Source organism: Mesoplodon bidens (assembly GCF_964165515.1).
Source record: "Mesoplodon bidens genome assembly, chromosome: 9".
Classification (NCBI taxonomy): domain Eukaryota; kingdom Metazoa; phylum Chordata; class Mammalia; order Artiodactyla; family Ziphiidae; genus Mesoplodon; species Mesoplodon bidens.
In genome coordinates, this window is record NC_138166.1 from 102,034,587 (window position 1) to 102,054,253 (window position 19,667).

Here is a 19,667-nt window from a genome sequence, read left to right on the forward strand (position 1 = left end):
GCAGCTGTGGCACGCGGGCTCAGTAGTTGTGGCGCACAGGCTTCGATGCTCTGCAGCATGTGGGATCTTCCCGGACCAGGGCTCAAATCCGTGTCCCCTGCATCAGCAGGTGGATTCTTAACCACTGCGTCACCAGGGAAGTCCTGGAAAATGTTTTTTATATTTAACAGTATTATTAAACACATCCCTTAATTAATATGTTGTAATACAACAGTCCACCAGATAGTCATATTCAATCATAGGTAACATAACATACTCCAAAGTCAAATATGAATTTTGGGGGAATTCCCTGGCGATCCAGTGGTTAGGACTCTGTGCTTCCACTGCAGGGGGCATGGGTTCCACCCCTGGTTGCAGAATTAAGATCCTGCATGCCCCACGGCACAGCCCCCCCCCAAAAAAACTGAATTTTTGTACTAAGCTAAATGTTACTCCGTGGTACTTATCACTGCTCTTCACCAACTATTTCCAGTTCTCCCTCCAGAAGTATGATAAGATTTCACTTCCCTGCCCTCTTGAAGTTAGATTCTATCATGTGACTTTCTCGGGCCAACAAAATGTAAATGGAACCAACATGTGTCCCTTCTGTAGTCTCTGAGAGCCAAAGCACAACCTCTCATGTTCTCCTTTTCCAGCCTGGGCAACTGTGGAAAACAGAGATGGTGTCTCCCTCCACCTGGAGGTAGGTGTTGTAGAGGAAAGCTTCCAAGCCAGCCCATGATGAACATGCAGTATGAACAAGGAATAAACCTCGTTGTCTGAGGTTGTTTGTTACCCCACCATACTCTAGATATTCTGACATACACATAGAAAGGAGTTTAGTATTTCTCTATATCATCCCCATCTCCAGCTTTAAGAATGTTCTGCACAAAGTTGGGACTCATGTCTATTAGCACCCTTTTTAAGTATTAGGATATTTTTTAAAGGATTAAAAAATGGTCCAAAGGTTAGCAGAAGAGTCACATATTTTCTATCTATCTATTTATTTTTATTTTTGGCTGTGTCGGATCTTCATTACTGTGTGTGGGCTTTCTCTAGTTGCGGTGAGCGGGGGCTGCTCTTTGTTGCGGAGCACGGGCTTCAGTTGCTGTGGCTCACAGGCTCTAGAGCGCAGGCTCAGTAGTTGTAGCGCACGGGCTTAGCTGCTCCATGGCATGTGGGATCTTCCCAGACCAGGGATCGAACCCGTGTCCCCTGCACTGGCAGGCGGATTCTTAACCACAAGCCACCAGGGAAGTCCCAGAGTCAGATATTTCCAATGAAAAGATTTTAAAAACTGAAGTAACTGCACATTAAAAAGGCCAAGGTGGGGCTTCCCTGGTGGCGCAGTGGTTGAGAGTCCGCCTGCCGATGCAGGGGACACGGGTTCGTGCCCCCGTCCGGGAGGATCCCACATGCCGCGGAGCGGCTGGGCCCGTGGGCCATGGCCGCTGGGCCTGCGCGTCCGGAGCCTGTGCCCCGCAATGGGAGAGACCGCGGCGGTGAGAGGCCCGCGTACCGCAAAAAAAAAAAAAAAGGCCAAAGTGTACAGGGGTGGTATATAAATGGCAGCATGCTAATACTCCCCTATTTACCCAAAATAATTACTTCTACTACTTCCTCTCCCTGCAGAGGCTGAAAACCAAGGACAAATCATTATAAGCAGTCACTACCAATCAATTATGAAATCTATCCGCCATCCCAAGTGGTTCAATGTCACTGTTCTCATACACCAGAAAGCCTAGGCCTATGGAGACAGGTTGCTCAACCTGGTGGAGACTGTTGCCCACTTCTGCAATGTCCATTCCCACCCTTGGTAACAAGGCTCTAAATCTATTCTAGTGGTGGTCACTTTGTAATGTACAGAAATATTGAATCACTATGTTGTAAACCAGGAACTAACATAGTGCTGTAGTTCAATTATATTTCAAAAACAAACTCATAGAAAAAGAGATCAGATTTGTGGTTATCCGAGGAAGGGGTGGGGGAGGGGAACTGGACAAAGGTGGTCAGAAGGTACAAACTTCCAATTATAAGATAAATAAGTGGGACTTCCCTGGTGGTCCAGTGGTTAAGAATCCACCTTCCAACGCAGGGGACGCGGGTTCGATCCCTGGTCTGCTAACTGAGATCCCACAAGCCACATGGTGTGGCCAAAAAAAAAAAAATTATAGTCGAATCTACACTGTGGCAACTATATTTTCAAATACCATTTAAATACCCCAATAATAAAAATCCATCTCTACTTCAAAATACGCTAGAAAAATGAGGGCCAGAGGGTAGGGGACAACCTCACCTAACCTATCTCAGTAAAAGAAGTTGGAAAACAATAATGATTTTTATCATTTGCATCTCAAATATTTTTTATTCTTAGAGTGCCTTAATTCACAAAATCATCTGCTTCCATTCTATATTGCTATATAACAAATCACCACCAAATCTAACAGATTAAAACCACCACCATTTTATTTATTCATAATTTTGCAGTCTGGGCTGGGCTCAGCTGACTGGTTCCTCTGCTAGTCTCAGTGGCGGTCAGTCTGTAGCCGTATTCAATGAGCAAGTTGATTAGGGGCCAGACTCAGCTGAGATACTAGGATTGTTGGGCATCTCTCTTCCCACGTAGTCTCAGAATCCCTCCCTCTCTGCATGGTCTCTCCAGCAAGATACAACCTAGCTTCCTGCATGGTAACAGTGCTCCAAGAAGGCAAAGGTAGAAGTTCCAGGCCTTCTTAAAACTTAAGCCATAAACTAGCATAATGTCATTTTTGCTGCATTCCACTGAATCACAGGGTTCACCAAGATACATGGGGAGCTGACTATACAACAGCATGAATGCCAGTAGGCGTACACTGGGGGTGACCAATATGACAGACTACCTTCTCCCCACTTATTTACTGAGCAGGTTAACACCCTAACGTATGACCCCTAGCATGCTGTGATCTCTCTGGGGCTCAACTGTCTGTAAAATAAGGGGTTAGACCAAACGTTCTTGGAATTCTCATCCAGTTTTAAGGTTCTATAACTCTCTTAAGTACATAAGCCTAACATTAGAAAACCTTGGCCGGGATTTCCGTGGTGGTCCAGTGGTTAAGAACCTGCCTTCCAACGCAGGGGATGTGGGCTCAATCCCTGGTCGGGGAACTAAGATCCCACATGCCACAGGGCAACTAAGCCCGTGCCCTCTAGAGCCCGCGCGCCACAACTACTGAGTTTGTGTGCTGCAACTACTGAACCCGCATGCTACAACTAGAGAGAAGCTTGCATGCCACAACGAACGATCCCGCATGCCGCAATGAAGATCCCGTGTGCCACAAGTAAGACCCGATACAGCCAAATAAATAAATATTTTTAAAAATTAAAAAAAAAACCAAAACTCGGCCATGCTAACCAAATGCTTCAACCCTAGTAGAACAACTCATTGATGAGAGGTTTAAGGTAAAGAATATGGTTATTCTTTAATATGTTTCATATTGTTATTTCATATGCAACTGGGTGCTTACCCCAAACACATGTGCATGTCATTAGGGTCCCAAAAATCAGGAAATCAAGGAAGTTTTTTTTGCTAGGCTCCACTAGAGGATGACATTAAGAACAAAACCACACAAACTTCACTATGACCATCAACTATGTTGCTTCTAATGTAAATGGGAAACACTGAGATACAAAGATTAAAAGTGATCCAGTATAGGGCTTCCCTGGTGGCGCCGTGGTTAGGAGCCCACCTGCCAATGCAGGGGACATGGGTTCAAGCCCTGGTCCGGGAGGACCCCACATGCTGCGGAGCAACTAAGCCCGTATGCCACAACTACTAAGCCTGCGCTCTAGAGCCCGTGAGCCACAACTACTGAGCCCGCATGCCACAACCACTGAAGCCTACACGCCTAGAGCCTATGTGCTCCGCAACAAGAGAAGCCACCGCAATGAGAAGCCCACGCACCACAACGAACAGTAGCCCCCCGCTCGCCGCCAGTAGAGAAAGCCTGCGCGCAGCAATGAAGACCCAATGCAGCCAAAAATAAATAAATAAAATAAATAAATTTATTTTTTAAAAAGTGATCCAGTATAAAAAGACATAAGAAATCATTTTAAAACCACCTAATAATACATCTCATTTAGAGAGACCTACTAAGAAAACCATGGTCAGCAGAGGTGTAATATAAAAAGACCACTATGACAAGATCCACAAGTTTGGGTAATAAAAAAAAAACTTTAATGATTTTGTAATAACATTACTACACATACAGCTTCTAGGAAACTCTCTTAGTTGTTTTTCATGTGTTATTCATAATAAGAAACATTCTATAGAGACTTCTGCTGACTTAGCTTTTTTATCTTGTGCAGAAAAGCGATCTTTATGCCCTCACCCCCACCGTAAGTACTGCATTATTCTATACCGTGGTGTTTCTGGAGTGAATTGGGCACCTCATCACATGTCAGCCAATAACATTCTATGGTGTCAGAATAAGACGTGAAGATAACTGACAACAGCAGCAGTAACAGTAGTAACAAATTCTCATCATACCGCCTCGTAATAGCATTTAGTTTGTGCCAGACATGGTCTAAATTCTACGCATATATAAATGCACAACAATCTCAACTAGATGTGCTAGTGTGACCACTTTGCAGATGAGGCAACCAAGGCACAAAAAGTTAAGCCACCTCCCAAGGTCAAAGGTAGTTAGTAAGTAGTAGAACTCAGATTTGAATTCAGGTAATCTTGGCTCCGGAATCAGTGATGGCCCTAGAACTTAAGTTTTCTCATTTATAAAACAAGATTATGGCTTTAAATTTATTGGCTTTTTAAAAGTTGCATAGATCTACATATGAAAGTACACGTACATTTATTAGGTATCCTTCCAAATCATTTTCTATGACAGAATATATACATAGTTTGGGTCTGTATGCTTTTTACAAAACAGAGTTAGTACTAAACATACTGCTTTGTAACTCTCAGAAATTTTTTCCTCAAGTCAACAAATGTATCACAGATATTCTCCCACTTCGGTACCCACAGGTCTACCTCTCTGTCCTGATAAAAACTACATGGTATATGATCCTGCAATCCCACTCCTAGGCATATATCCAGAGAAAACTCTAATTTGAAAAGATACATGCACCCCAATGCTCACAGCAGCACTATTTACAACAGCCAAAACACTGAAGTAACCGAAATGTCTATCAACAAATGAGTGGATAAAGAAGATGTGGTATACATACACAATGAATACTACTCAGCCATAAAAAAGAACGAAATAATGTCATTTGCAGCAACATGGATGGACCTAGAGATGATCAAACTGAGTGAAGTAAGCCAGACACAGAAAGACAAATATCATATATCACTTATATATAGAATCTAAAAAAAAATACAAATGAATTTATTTACAAAACAAGTTAACACAACATTGTAAATTAACTATACCTCAATTTAACATAGACTCACAGACAAAGAAAACAAATTTATGGTTACCAAAGGGGATAGCAGGGGTGTGGGGGAGTGGATGATAAATTAGGGGGTTGGGATTAACATGTACACACTACTATGTATAAAACAGATAAACAACAAGGACCTACTGTATAGCACAGGGAACTCTATCAACATCTTATAATAACCTATAATGAAAAAGAATCTGAAAAAGAATATATACACACACACACACATAAATGAATCACTTTGCTATAGACCTGAAAGTATTTGCAAATTAACTATACCTCAATTTAGGACTTCCCTGGTGGCACAGTGGTTAAGAATCCGCCTGCCAATGCAGGGGACACAGGTTCGAGCCCTGGTCCGGGAAGATCCCATATGTCACGGAGCAACTAAGCCTATGCACCACAACTACTGAGCCTGCGCTCTAAAGCCAGCAAGCCATGACTACTGAGCCCGCGTGCCACAACTACTGAAGCCCTCGCGCCTAGAGCCCGCTCACCGCAACAAGAGAAGCCACTGCAATGAGAAGCCCATGCACCGCAACCAAGAGTGGCCCCCGCTCGCCACTAGAGAAAGCCCGCACACAGCAACAAAGACCCAACCCAGCTAAAAATAAATTAATTAATTTTTTAAAAAAATAGAGCTATAAAAGACATGTCGGCTGAAAAAAAAAAACTATACCTCAACTTAAAAGAAAAACTGTTAAAAAAAAAAAAAAAAAAAACGACATGGTAGTCCACTGATGGGCATTTTGTTCTTGCCAGTTTTTCTCTACTAGTTTTCTACCTTTCTCTGCTGCCATGAGCATGTTTCTCATCTTTACGGGCTTTCTTGACCCTTTTTCCCCCATCTCCTAAGGGTAAGTAAGCATCCTAATCCTCTTACTATTTTCCACACATTCTCCATATTGTCAGTGATTTCAAGTAAATCACATTTATCCTAATCTAGCTCCTAAACTCTTCTCCCAAATCCCCAAATACTCCCAGACATTTCTATCTTGTAGACAGCTATGCCAGAAACTCAAAAATTTTCCTCTGCATTGATTGAAATCTCTCTTCCTTTCCATTCACACTACCAACAATCTACCCTCTGCCTTGATCACCTCACACCAGGACTATGCAACATCCTGTATCTCAGCCTCCATGTAACTCCTCTCTTCATATTATGACCAGGATGGTTTTCCTAAAACAGTCATCATCAAATCATCCAGTATGACAGTACCTACATTCAACTGTATAAAATGGACACAGAACACAAAACAATATAATAGCATTCCTGTCCTCAGGAAGACTGCAAATATCTTCTTATAAAACTTTTTTTTTTTTTTTTTTTCTTTTTGCGGTATGCGGGCCTCTCACTCTTGTGGCCTCTCCCGTTGCGGAGCACAGGCTCCGGATGCGCAGGCCCAGCGGCCATGGCTCACGGGCCCAGCCGCTCCGCGGCATATGGGATCCTCCCAGACCGGGGCACGAACCCGTATCCCCTGCATCGGCAGGCGGACTCTCAACCACTGCGCCACCAGGGAGGCCCCAGTGCTTTTTTTTTTTTTTTTTGCGGTACGTGGGCTTCTCACTGCTGTGGCCTCTCCCGTTGCGGAGCACAGGCTCCGGATGCACAGGCCCAGTGGCCATGGTTCACGGGCCCAGCCGCTCCGCGGCATGTGGGACCCTCCCGGACCGGGGCACGAACCCGTGTCCCCTGCATCGGCAGGCGGACTCTCAACCACTGCGCCACCAGGGAAGCCCTATAAAACTTTAATTTAAAAAATAAAGTAATCTAGGCATAAAGCAGAGGCTGAAGACTTGTAGTCCACTCGTGGTCCACAGATTAAACCTAGCCCACAAGGTGTAGTTCCAAATTGTGTTTTAGATGTTAATTAATAGAAAATACTTAAAAATCAAGAGATTTCATATTCAAATCCAAGTTTTGAGCCTCTGTTGAAAAACCAGAGTATCTAGAAACGTCTCACAGTCTCACTTGGCAGCCATCAGCCAGAATTATCTATCAGTTTCTCCTAAGCAAGGTATAAAGACTCCTAGGACTCTTCAGGCTGTTTTTACTCACCATTTTCTCCCCAACCCAAGGCCTTAAAAATGTCAGCTGTCATTCAGGAGTTTACAAGCTGCACGCAACTCATTTACATTACCTACTTGGTCGCTGTGAACAGTTTATAACCCGTGGACTCCCGTCAGCCTGGTGTTCAAGGGCCATCATAAGGTGGCCCCAACCCCTGCCTTAAACCTCTGTGCTGGTCATCCCCCCACCAAGAAAACATCTTTTCCACTTCCCTCAATAACTGTATTCACTCTGCTACCCCAAATACCTTCACACTTTCTTCTCACTTGATCTGGCTTAAATCCTGTTGACCCTTCAAGGTATAATTCATGTACTGCTTCCTCCAAATCTTTGGGGACCCTTCCTGGCCACAGTGAACCTTCTTCCAGAGTTGAGTGTCCATCCCAGCATATATTTAACACTTTTATGCTCTCTGAATAACAGTGCCAAATGAAAGATCTAAAAAGTTACAGAAAAGTATTTCTCAGACTTAAACAGTTGCAGCATTTGTGCATCACACATACTTACTGTCATCACAAAATTAATAGCAGGAGCAAAGGCAAACAATCTTCCTGTCTTTTACAGGAGGCTTTTTCTAGAGAAAGTGCAAAAAGAGCTGTGTCATTCCTGGTTCTCTTGTGCTCTTAAGTCCTTCAATTCTGCAAAGAGACTGACACTTCCAACTACAAATTCAAGATTCATCTTTGTACTAGATTTTCACACTAACCACAAGCATACATTTATGGGGAGGGGAGGAGGGGAGGGGAGGGCAGGGGATTATCCCTATTTCACTCCATAACTTTTGAACTTATACCGCCAAGCAGTTCTGAAAATAGCCACTGTAGCACAAACATGATAAAGAAAGTGTTAAAGGAGGAAGGGATTAATCATCTTGTTGAAATTAAAAGATGCGCCAAAACAATTTAAAAAAAAAAAAAAAAAAGGACACGATCGAACCTGTGTCCCCTGCATTGGCAGGTGTATTCTTAACCACTGTGCCACCAGGGAAGTCCCTTATCAGTTAATTCTACCACGACAGATTTGTAGTCACTGCGGGGAGACAAGACACTGCTCTAACTCTCCCCTTCTCCCCCAACTTTCTGCAAAACTGCATGTTATTCCCCAGGCCACAGTCATATTTCCTCTGGGCAGATAGTGATTGTCCAACCTTGTATTCTTAAGGCACTTATGGTTATGACTGAGGGGCTTCCATGAAACTTCACTGATCTTCCAAAGGGGAAACAGTCAGTTTTTAGTTATGGAGAGCTTTAGATATTCTCTCTGCTCTCACCTGGTGGGGAGGTGTATGAAACCCCTGACAGGATTTGATATAGTTTTTAATCTATGAGACATCTGGACTGAACATACTTTTTATTTTTTGTTTTTGTTTTTTTATGGCCGCTCCCCACAGCATGTGGGATCTAAGTTCCCTGACCAGGGATCGAACCCACGCCCCCTGCATTTGAAGCGTGGAGTCTTAACCAATGGACCGCTAGGGAAGCCCCTGAACATAATTTTTGGCTGATACTGAATAAACTTTCCAGTAAGTGTGTGTGTGTTAATTAATTTATTAAAAAAAGAATTAACTGATAATAGGAAAATGTACTAAACCACTATTTTCAAAATGAGAAAATAAACTGTTGTGATACAGTTAAATTTACATGGAAATCCATGTTTATCAAGTTTTAAGAACCATATTATACCAAATATAATTTTTATTTTACACTAAGAATATCATATTCTCAAAGACCTAGAGAGTCCATGTAGAAGACCAACAACAGGACGAAAGCAAACTACAATGAGGCCACCTAACAGATAAAACAGGCTGCCATTCCAGGACCAGCTTTTCAGGTAAATTAAAACATTTCAGTGCGCATTAAATGCTAGAGACCAGTAATTATTGAAAATTTCCCTGCATCTAATTTCTTGAAAAATAAGAAAAATATAATCAAAATTACAAATTTGCATCATCTCAAAAAGCACAAATAATAGTGATGTCTCAACTATAAACTGTTGTTTTATGAAACTGCATATATTATAATGCAATACACTTTTTTTGTTTGTTTCACTGATTTCAAGTTGACAGCTGTGGAAATGAGAGGTTTGGCGGGGGGCGGGGAAGAATGCTTACAAGTATAGAACAGCAATAGTCCCCTGCAGCAGAGCCATTTTTTGCTGGTCCCTTGTATGACATCACTGGTTGTACCTAATTTTTTCTACAGCAATACTCAAGGTGACTTCCTTTTCTTTTTTAAAAAAATAAGCTTAGTTATTTATTTAGGCTGCACTGAATCTTCGTTGTTGTGCGTAGACTTTCTCTAGTTGCGGCGAGCGGGCTTCTCATTGCGGTGGCTTCTCTTGTTGCGGAGCACGGGCTCTAGGCGTGCAGGCTCAGTAGTTGTGACACGCGGGCTCAGTAGTTGTGACGCACGGGCTTAGCTGCTCCACGGCATGTGGGATCTTCCCGGACCAGGGCTCGAACCCGTGTCCCCTGCATTGGCAGGCAGATTCTTAACCACTGCACCACCTCAGAAAGTCCCTCAAGGTGACTTTCTAATAACAGTAATTGACCTCTTAAAAGAAAGTGGTTCAGGGTATCAAGAGTTGATTCAGAGAGAGTCAAGGATAGCGCCCCAGAGACCCTATCCCCACCACCTGCCGCTTCTGTGCCACCCCCACACCACCCAGCCTGGACATCAACTTTGTTCACGTGGTAAGAAATATGGCAGAATCTCCACTTGGCTTTCCAACTTAGTAATGTGGGTGTATACTCTAAGGAAGAAAAGATAAAATCCAAGTTTCAGGAAGGGTTTCCTTCACCTTAATAGAAAAATAACTCCAACCTCTGGTACGTGCCTGCCCTGCAGCGGGAGCTTCTGCACCACTGGGAAGACCTGCACCTCTGATAAAGACTAAGTAACAGGCAGTCCTTACTGTGCAAGAGAACTTTTAGACATGTGCCAATTTCACTGTTCCAGTTGATATTTCCCTATTTACATACCTACGTTTCAAACTCTGCCTCTAAGATTAAGACCTTCAGTGCAAAATTCTTGATTTTAGGTTGTAAATATAATTTTAAAGTAATAATAGTTAATGTAAAACCAGTAACCACATATGCTTTTCACATGTGCTAAAACACAAAAATTATCTAACACTATAAAACAAGAAAATGCTTAATTTTTACCTAATTACTAAAAATTCAAACATTTAAACTCAAAGAATGTGTAGTTACTGGTCAATAGTTACCTTTTTTTTTTAATCCGAAAACAAATACACAACCTACTTTTAAAAAATAGTGTCATAAGGCATCTGCTCTAGGGTAAAGCAACCCACTTACTGACCATCTAAATAACACTGACAATTTAAACACCTTTATCTCCACTGCATTCCACAAAGATATTAATTTTCATTTCTGAGTTATCTGCAATTCCACATAATTTTAACATTTACAAACCTAATTTACATTTGTTACACATCAGTTTCACTTTCAGGGTCTGCACTACCCAGCTAACTACAGGGTCTTTTCTGCATGTATCTTAATACAGTGCAGATACACACAATTGAAAACCCCTCTCTTTGCTTTCCATTTCAGATATTAGTTTCTATTTACATGTTTCTAAAACGACTGGAGATTCCATTTCCTTCAAAAGACACACCTAGTTTTAAAGAATTCACTAACAAGTTTGGAACGATCAAAGTTACCACTAGACTTAATTACCTATAAGGAATGCTGTACCAGTTTTCAAATCTAAAAAGCTCTCTTCTGACTTAGAACTGTTCTAAACATTTTCCAAAGTGTTGAGGTTTTTTTTTTACTGTTATATTAATGTCATTCTATAGAGAGGTTTTAACTTCTCAAAGGGCTACCTTTTTCCCACTCATAATATGAGGTAAAAATTAAAATAATAAAGTGACAATACCCTAAACCAACCTTTCTTCTGGTGCACCCAGGAGTTGCACTGATACAAATGAGCTCATTGCAATCTCAGGGGAAGTGTGCACACTCACACACTCACACACACTTGGATGTGTAGGGGTGAGAACAACATAGATAGGTCTACTCTTTCTAAGGTAAGAATTTAAAAGCAAATCGAACACATGTTATGATCCCAAATTAATGTTCAGAAAGAAACCAAGAAATAGTGAAAATGGGAAGCCATCAAGTTAAAACCCTACTATGGCTTCGTATGTTTCTTTAAAGGATACTAAAAAAGTGGCAAAGAAGTTTAAAATTACTTGAAACTGCACCTTCCTTCTCGAAATTTCAGTTAATACAGGAATAACAATGGCATTTTATACCAGACATTACAATGCAACTAGTATAATAAACCCCAACGCTATATCACAAAGAAACTAATAATGTATACATCCTGTACTTGTTTCCCTCACGATTTGTCACAGTTAGGTAAGAGATGGCAATAAAATATGGAGGGCAAGTCGAAGGCCCTGAATCATGTTCATAGTAAAAGAATAGCAAAGCGAAAAAGAGCACGTCCAATGCAGAGCTTCACGGGTTTCCCACAACCCTGTTCTCTGCCTTGCGTTAACACTTACTATTTTTACTGTGTATCACCAAACCTAACAATGCTATTACTAAACGAATGCACCCCATCAAAAAAAGAAAAAACAACAACAAAAAACCAGACTATCCGTAAGTATGCTGCTTTCCTCGGCGTCCCGGTGCACCCTTCCACTAACCAGTTCCCTGAGACGACCATAGAATGAAATGAGTAAGCAATACACGCCTTCCTACAACTCCGAAAGACGGCCACAGACCTTCCACAGCAGCAGCCTGAAGAGCCACGAGCGCTCAGCGACTCACGGGCACTGAAACGGGCTTCTGGATCCACAGGCAAAGTTGTCCTATAACCATTTTGTAAAAAGACATTTCTAACCAGCGAATGGCCGGAGGCGCACAGCCCTAGTGCCTGCTCAAAAGCACACGAGAGCGACTCCTGCCCCCAGTAACAGCCGCGAGTGGCGACTCCGATGGAAGTTCGGCCACATTTATATCCGTCTGGACCCGAACGAACATGCTCCTCGCTATCGGCCTGCGGTGGCAGCGACGTTTCCAAAACTTGCTGCACTCCGTCCCCTACGCGGAGCGACCGCACAGACTAGTGCTCTCGGCGCTGGGCAGTGCGGGGCCCGGCTGGGGGAGGGGAGGGAAGGGGAAGCGGTCGGAGGACTTCCTAACGTATCATTAAAGCACGAAAGCAGAGGTTTGGGAGCGAGAAAAGTTAAAGGAGCGACCGGCTGACAAAGAAAAGCAGCTCCGGCTGCGTCCGTTTCCTGCTCCCCCGCCCAACCGGGCCGGGGGACCACCTGGCCGCGGCGTTTTGACAGCTCGGCGAGCGTCCCGGAGCCGAGCGCCTGGGAGCCGAGCGGGAGCCCGTCCGGCGACTACCCAGCTGTGCTCCGGGCTCGTCTGCTAAACGACCCGGCGAGGCCCAGGGGCATCGACGAGAAATTTCCCCAAAAAGAGAAGCCACAGAACACCCGGCGCCGGGGCCAAACTAAAAAGTAAAGTGTGGCGGCGGCGCGAGCCGTCAGACCCGGGCCGGCGGAGGGAAGTGCGGGCGGCCGCGGGAGGCCGGGCGCCGGCGCGGGGCGCGGAGCGGGCGCCCCGGGCCCGAGCCGCGCGGGCCCCACCCCCACCCCGCGGGGGCGGCCGGGGGCGCGCGGGGGCGGCGGGGCCGGGCGCGCCGGTGACAGCTCCGGGCCGGCGCCGTGGCTGGCTCCCGGCCTGGCTCCCTCACACTCAACTTACTTCTTTCTGGCTCTCTGGAAAGGGGAAGCGCCATCTTTGCGAGGCCGGCCCCGAGGTCTTTTGTCTGCGGCTGCGGGGCTCGGGGCCGGGGCTCCGGGCTCCTCGTGGGGGGGTGGCGGCGGCTGCGGCTGCTCCGCGCTCTTGTCCTCCTCCGACGACATCCTAGTCACCAGGAAAGACACATGGATCCCGGTCCTCCTCCTGGGGGGCTCCTCCCGCCGCCGCCGCCGCCGCCGCCGCGGCCGCCGCCGCCGCTGCTGCTCGGGTTCCTCCTCCCCGGCTCAGCCTCTCGCATTTCCCGCAGCCCCGGGAGCAGCAGCAGGTACCGGGAGAGGCGGCAACATGGAGCGAGCAGGACACGCACTCACACACATACGCGCGAGCGCGCGCACCTCGGCGCGCAGGGGCCGGGCGGGGGGCGGCGGGCGGGGCGCGGCGGGCAGGCGGGCGGGAGGGAGGGGCCGGGCCGGGGCGGGGAGGTGCGGGCGGGGCGGGCGGGCGGCCCTCGGGCGGTGCGGGTGCGGGTGTGGGTGTGGGTGCGGGTGCGGGTGCGGGCGCGGGTGCCGGGCGAGTGCGGGGCGGGCGGCGCCGGGCGGGGCGGGGCTACTGAGGGGGCACGAAGGGCGCCGGCCCCGGGGGTCTCCGCCCGCGCCCCTCCCCCAGGCCGCCCGCGGCGGGGAGGAGAAAGGGGCCGCGGCGCGGGGAGCGGCGGGCCGGCGGCGGGCGGGCGGGCGGGGGTCGCGCCCCCCGCCGGCTGCCCCTCCCCCGCGCGGGCCGTGTCAGGCCGGGCGGCGGCGGCGGCGAAGTTTTGACAGCTGCTCCAGTTGTTGTGGGTTCCGGGCTTTGCGAGCGCCGGCCCCTCAGCGCCCGCGCCAGCCCTCCGGGCAGGGGAGGAGGAAGTTTTGCGGGTGTGCGTGTACCACACACAGACACACACACTCGACCGTGGCCGTCGCGCGAGGGCCGCGCCGGGTCTCCCAGAGCGCCCCCGCACCACAGACCTCTCAAACTCGCCGCCGTCTCGCCCACACACGGCCGCCGCGACGCCCCCGCCCCCTCCCCCACTCCGCCGGCCCCACCGCCCCCCGCTCGCCGCCGCTGCCACTCACGGGGCTCGCTCCGCGCATGCGCCACCCGCGGACGCGCCGCCGCCGCTGACCTCACCGCCCCTCCCCCGCCCCCGCTCCCTCCTCTTCTGACGCGGCGGCCGGGCAGCGCCGCGACTCCAACTCCGGCTCCGGCTGGGGCTCCGGCTCCGGCTCCGGCTCCGGCTCGGGAGAGCGCCAAGCTGCGGATGAGCGAATCCGGGATCGGGGTCCGGGGAGTGCGCGGAGGGAGAGCGAGGACGAGACGGGCCGCGTCCGCGCTCCGCAGGCGCTCGGCCTCCGCGGACTGGCTGGCGTGTGTAGAGCTTGTCCCGCCCCGGCACGCGGCGGGCCCGGGTTCCCCCCGCGCCCCGCGCCTCCACTCCCACCCCCATCCCCGGCGGGGCGCGGGGACCGGCCCGGAGGGGCTTTGCCGGGCGCACGTTCAGCGTTCGTTCGTTGTAATGCGCGTCGGTGGAGGAAAAGAAATGGAGTGCAACTTCGTTCTACTCCAGTTCCAGGGATACTTTCGTTATTACAGCGTTGTTTTAAAAATGATCCGGAAAGGATTTATAAAGCTGTCAGACAGAAAGAACGACGGCATTTTGAGGGATAAAGTGCTGAGAGACATAATGAACCAGTAAAACACCGACAACTTGGTTTTAACGTTGGGTGTGTTGTGACGAAGAGACAAAAATGGAAGGACTTGTAAGCCACCTCTTACACTACCTAAAAACGGTGAAGGAAAGCTGGGGCTGCTAGGGTCCGAGATCTGACATGTGCGCTTAGGAAGGAAGGAAGGAGAGTTACAGGTGGGGAGTTCTGGGCTCCTTATTCTAACAGGGACCAACACTTGGACAATGTACTCTTCTCTGATTTCCTTCCCATTCTCTAGGGGAGTGAAAAACATAGATTTGAATTGGGAAAAACTATTACGACCTATCAACCATTTGCAAAAGGACTGGGGTAAACTATCATCTTACAGGCTTAGACTCTAGGCCGGACACCCCGGGCACTTTCTGATTATGATTTCTTTCCATCTTCACAACAGTTCTAGTGTAAGGTAAGAATAAAACGCGGTTTTTCCTGCTGTGTTGTTTGCCTTCCCTTCCCAATAGCCAGAATATAAACTCTGAACCGTATATTTGTGTGTATTTCGGCAAACATGCACAGTTTCCAGAGCCTCTTCTGACTAAAGCATAGTTTCTTGAAAGGGCTGAAGTGAGGACCACAGTAAGACAGTAGTTTGAATCCCTTAAAAGTTTAGTTCCTGCTGGCTTTTTCAAGCTTACTAAATTTAAAATTTGAGATTGGGGAGAAGCTAGCCTGGTAAATGAAAACTATAAATTAAAAGTGTCTGACTATTATTATACATAAAAATACAACATATGCATGACTAATTTATGAAGTCATACATTTATGAAGATACATTTATGAAGTGATATAAAGTTTATTACTCACTTTTTCATTTTCTGTACATTACACTAAATAAAGTATACTTTAAAAAATGGATTATCGATCCAAATGTTTATGTGTTCAGTACTGAAATTAGAAGAGTCATTTCCAACTGTGTGTTTCATATGCACAAAATTCCACATCAGGACAATTTACTTCAGTATACTTGTCAGCACTTGGGAGAATTTAAGGACCAGAATGTGCAAATTGCAAGTCACTCCTGCTGGAGACAAGTTCTTAAAGGAAACAGCTAGGGACTGGGAACAGAAAAGTGGGTAGAATAAATGGAAGGGTAGAAATAGAAGTTTGTGCAGTGTTACTTCTGGAAAGATAAAAGATGATGAAAGTAAACCCAGCCTTCAGTCTCCATTCCTTTGGCTACTGTGAGCAGACAAGTAGTTGGGAACTGTTTTAAAAGGACGGATAGGAGGCTCATCAGCGTGAAGTTATTGTGGGCAGAGCAAACAAAATATAACCCAGGATGCAGAGGAAGTATTCAGGGAATACTTATTCAACTTAAATAAGGGTCTTTCAAAGGTTTTTCCATCTCTGTCATCCAAATTACACAGCTCTGAGACCACAATGGCAAAAATCCAGGAGGCAGATAGCTGAGGTAGGTTCCTCAAAATTATAAAACCAGAAAGACAACGAGCATCTGGAAGGACCAAGTGCAAAAAAAAAGAAAAAAAAAGAATGTCTACCTTCTAATAAGTACACGTTAAATAGGCACTTTAAAAATATGGTAGACATGCACCCAAGTGTTAACAGCAATCATCTCTAAAGGACTGGATTACAAGGGACTTTCACTTTCTATATTACATTTTTCTATGATACATCAATCTTTCAGAGCACATGTAGTATAATCATAAACATGTATTAAATGTTTAAAATGTGAGTGGGAGTAAGGGTTGTTATCTGCAAAAAAGAAAAAGCAACATCTCATGACACTAAGCAAAGGAGATTCTCAAAGTGTCTAGCATACAAATGACAGTGAATAAAAATTCATGGTACAGTAGACATTCTTACTAATTGAAGGCCTATAAAATGTCATTGATGTCTTTCTTGAGAGAGCAGTCTTTATCACTTTGTTTTAGTGAACGTGAAAGTATTTATAAGGCTTTCCCATAGATTCACTACTAAATGTTATCCCTCTCCTTGTTTTCCCATAAAGTCTTAAATTCCTCAGGGTTTTGTAGGAACCAAACTTTTACAGTTGTGTGAAAAGACCGCTCAAAATGTAAATGCTAGATCTTATAAGATTTGTGTTCATATTTTTACTGTTAAAATTGCACTTTAAAACGTTGCAGTCATAGGCTATCATTTTTTGTCCTTTATTTTTCAGTCAAAAAAAATGTTTTTAGGGTTTCCCTGGTGGCGCAGTGGTGGAGAGTCCGCCTGCCGATGCAGGGGACACGGGTTCGTGCCCCGGTCCGGGAAGATCCCACATGCCGCGGAGCGGCTGGGCCCGTGAGCCATGGCCGCTGAGCCTGCGCGTCTGGAGCCTGTGCTCCGCAACGGGGGAGGCCACAACAGTGAGAGGCCCGCGTACCAAAAAAAAAAAAAAGAGTATGACGCATATGTAAACGTTCTACAGCACGTTTTATAGAGACATGAATCTTGCCCTCTAGGGGGTCTATACTTTAAACCTGGCACTACTGAACAAGATAAACACAAAAAAGGCAATCAAGCAACTGAAAAATAAACATGGAAAAACATACAGGGACTTCCCTTGTGGCGTAGTGGTTGGGGGTCCGCCTGCCAATGCAGGGGACACAGGTTCAATCCCTGGTCCGGAAAGATCCCACATGCCGCAGAGCAACTGGGCCTGTGCACCACAACTACCGAGCCTGCGCTCTAGAGCCCACAAGCCACAACTACTGAATCCACACGCCTAAAGCCCGTGCTCCGCAACAAGAGAAGCCACCGCAGTGAGAAGCTCACGCACCGCAACGAGGAGCAGACCCACTTGCTGCAACTAGAGAAAGCCCGTGCGCAGCAACAAAGACCCAACGCAGCCAAAACAAAAATTAAGAAAAACATACAAATAGAAAGATTAAATATTTACATCTACTGTGTAGAAGACCACAGTTTTTTAAAAAATGCATCTGGGAGTTTGCGGGGAAGGGCAGGGGTGGGAGAAGGCAGCAGACAGCCCTAGAAAAATGGTACAGATGAACCGGTTTGCAGGGCAGAAATAGAGACACAGATGTAGAGAACAAACATATGGACACCAAGGGGGGAAAGTGGCAGGGGGGGTGGTGTGGGATGAACTGGGAGATTGGGGTTGGCATGTATACACTAATATGTATAAAATAGATACCTAATAAGAATCTGCCGTATAAAATAAAATAAAATTTAAATAATAAAAAAAAATTTTTAATGCATCTGGGAGTTTAGGGGTAAGGGCAAGGGTGGGAGAAAGCAGACAGCCCCCCTCTTCAGACACACACACACACACACACACACACATACTTCATTAGGTTCCTTCCTTCATTAATATATAAAGACTAATGTATTGGGTTCCTATAGCTGCTGCAAAAAGCTACTCCAGGGCTTCCCTGGTGGCGCAGTGGTTTAGAGTCCGCCTGCCGATGCAGGGGACGTGGGTTCGTGCCCCGGTCTGGGAAGATCCCACATGCCGCGGAGCAGCTGGGCCCGTGAGCCATGGCCACTGAGCCTGCACGTCCAGAGCCTGTGCTCCGCAGCGGGAGAGGCCACAACAGTGAGAGGCCCGCGTACCGCAAAAAAAAAAAAAAGAAAAAGAAAAAAGCTACTCCAAACAGGCAGCTTAAAACAATAGAAATGTATTCTCTCACAGTCCTGGTGGCTAATAGTCCAAAATCAAGGTGTCGGCAGGGCTGGCCCCTCGTGGTGGGCTCTGGGGGAGAATCTTCCCAGGCCTTGCTCCGCTTCAGGTGGTTGCCCGTGTTCCTGGGCATTCCTGCGCTTGCAGGTGCATCCCTCCAGCCTGCCCCCACCATTACATGGCCACCTTCCCTATGTGTCTATTCCTCACACACGATGTTCTCCCGGCTGTGTGTGTGTGTGTGTGTGTGTGTGTGTGTGTGTGTGTGTTTCTTGTAAGGACACCAGCCATATTGGATTAATGGTCCGCCCTACTCCAGTATGACCTCATCTTAATTAGTCACATCCACAACAATCCTATTTCCAAATAAGGTCACACTCTAAGTTCCAGGAAGAGTATGAATATTGGGGGGCACTATTCAACCCAATACAACCACCAAACCGTCTAAATTGATGCCTACCCACCTTAGCAGATCAAAATTATGTTGTTAGAAATTTTTATATGTATTAACTGCATGCAAACTCTTCCTGGCACACGCACCCACATGCACAAATTATTTACATTTATTTTATATCTAATCAATTTATCCAAAGAATAAATAAAATCAATGTGAATTTAACAATGACAGTGTCCACATAGTAAAAAAGTAAAATTGAGATTTAGTAGCTCCTTGGTTAGTCTGATCTTTGTAGAGGTACCTCTACAAAATTTCAGTCCAGGACTTCCCTGGTGGCACAGTGGTTGAGAGTCCGTCTGCTGATGCAGGGGACGCGGGTTCATGCCCTGGTCTGGGAAGATCCCACATGCCGCGGAGCGGCCGGGCCCGTGAACCATGGCCGCTGAGCCTGCGCGTCCGGAGCCTGTGCTCTGCAACAGGAGAGGCCACAACAGTGAGAGGCCCGCATACCGCAAAAAAAAAATTTCAGTCCAAACTTTACCATTGGGGGACTTCCCCAGCAGTCCAGTGATTAAGACTCCACACTTCCACTGCAGGGGGCACGGGTTTGATCCCTGGTTGGGGAACTAAGATACTGCATGCCTTGCACAGCACGACCAAAACAAAAACAAAAACAAAATTTACTG

The 19,667-nt window shown here is 46.5% G+C and overlaps 1 protein-coding gene across 11 annotated transcripts in view; it reads right to left on the minus strand.

The window, feature by feature from the left end:
• Nucleotides 1–13,637, minus strand: part of KMT2C (lysine methyltransferase 2C) — a 291,663-nt gene extending 278,026 nt beyond the window's left edge. For all 11 annotated transcript variants that reach the window (XR_014016732.1, XM_081244951.1, XM_081244952.1 and 8 more), the window contains exon 1: nt 13,239–13,637. Coding sequence is in view for 10 of the 11 variants with exons in the window: in XM_081244951.1 (XP_081101077.1) it covers nt 13,239–13,399 (161 nt within the window). In the remaining variant the exon portion in view is untranslated. The remainder of the gene's footprint in view (nt 1–13,238) is intronic.
• Nucleotides 13,638–19,667: the final 6,030 nt, after the last annotated feature.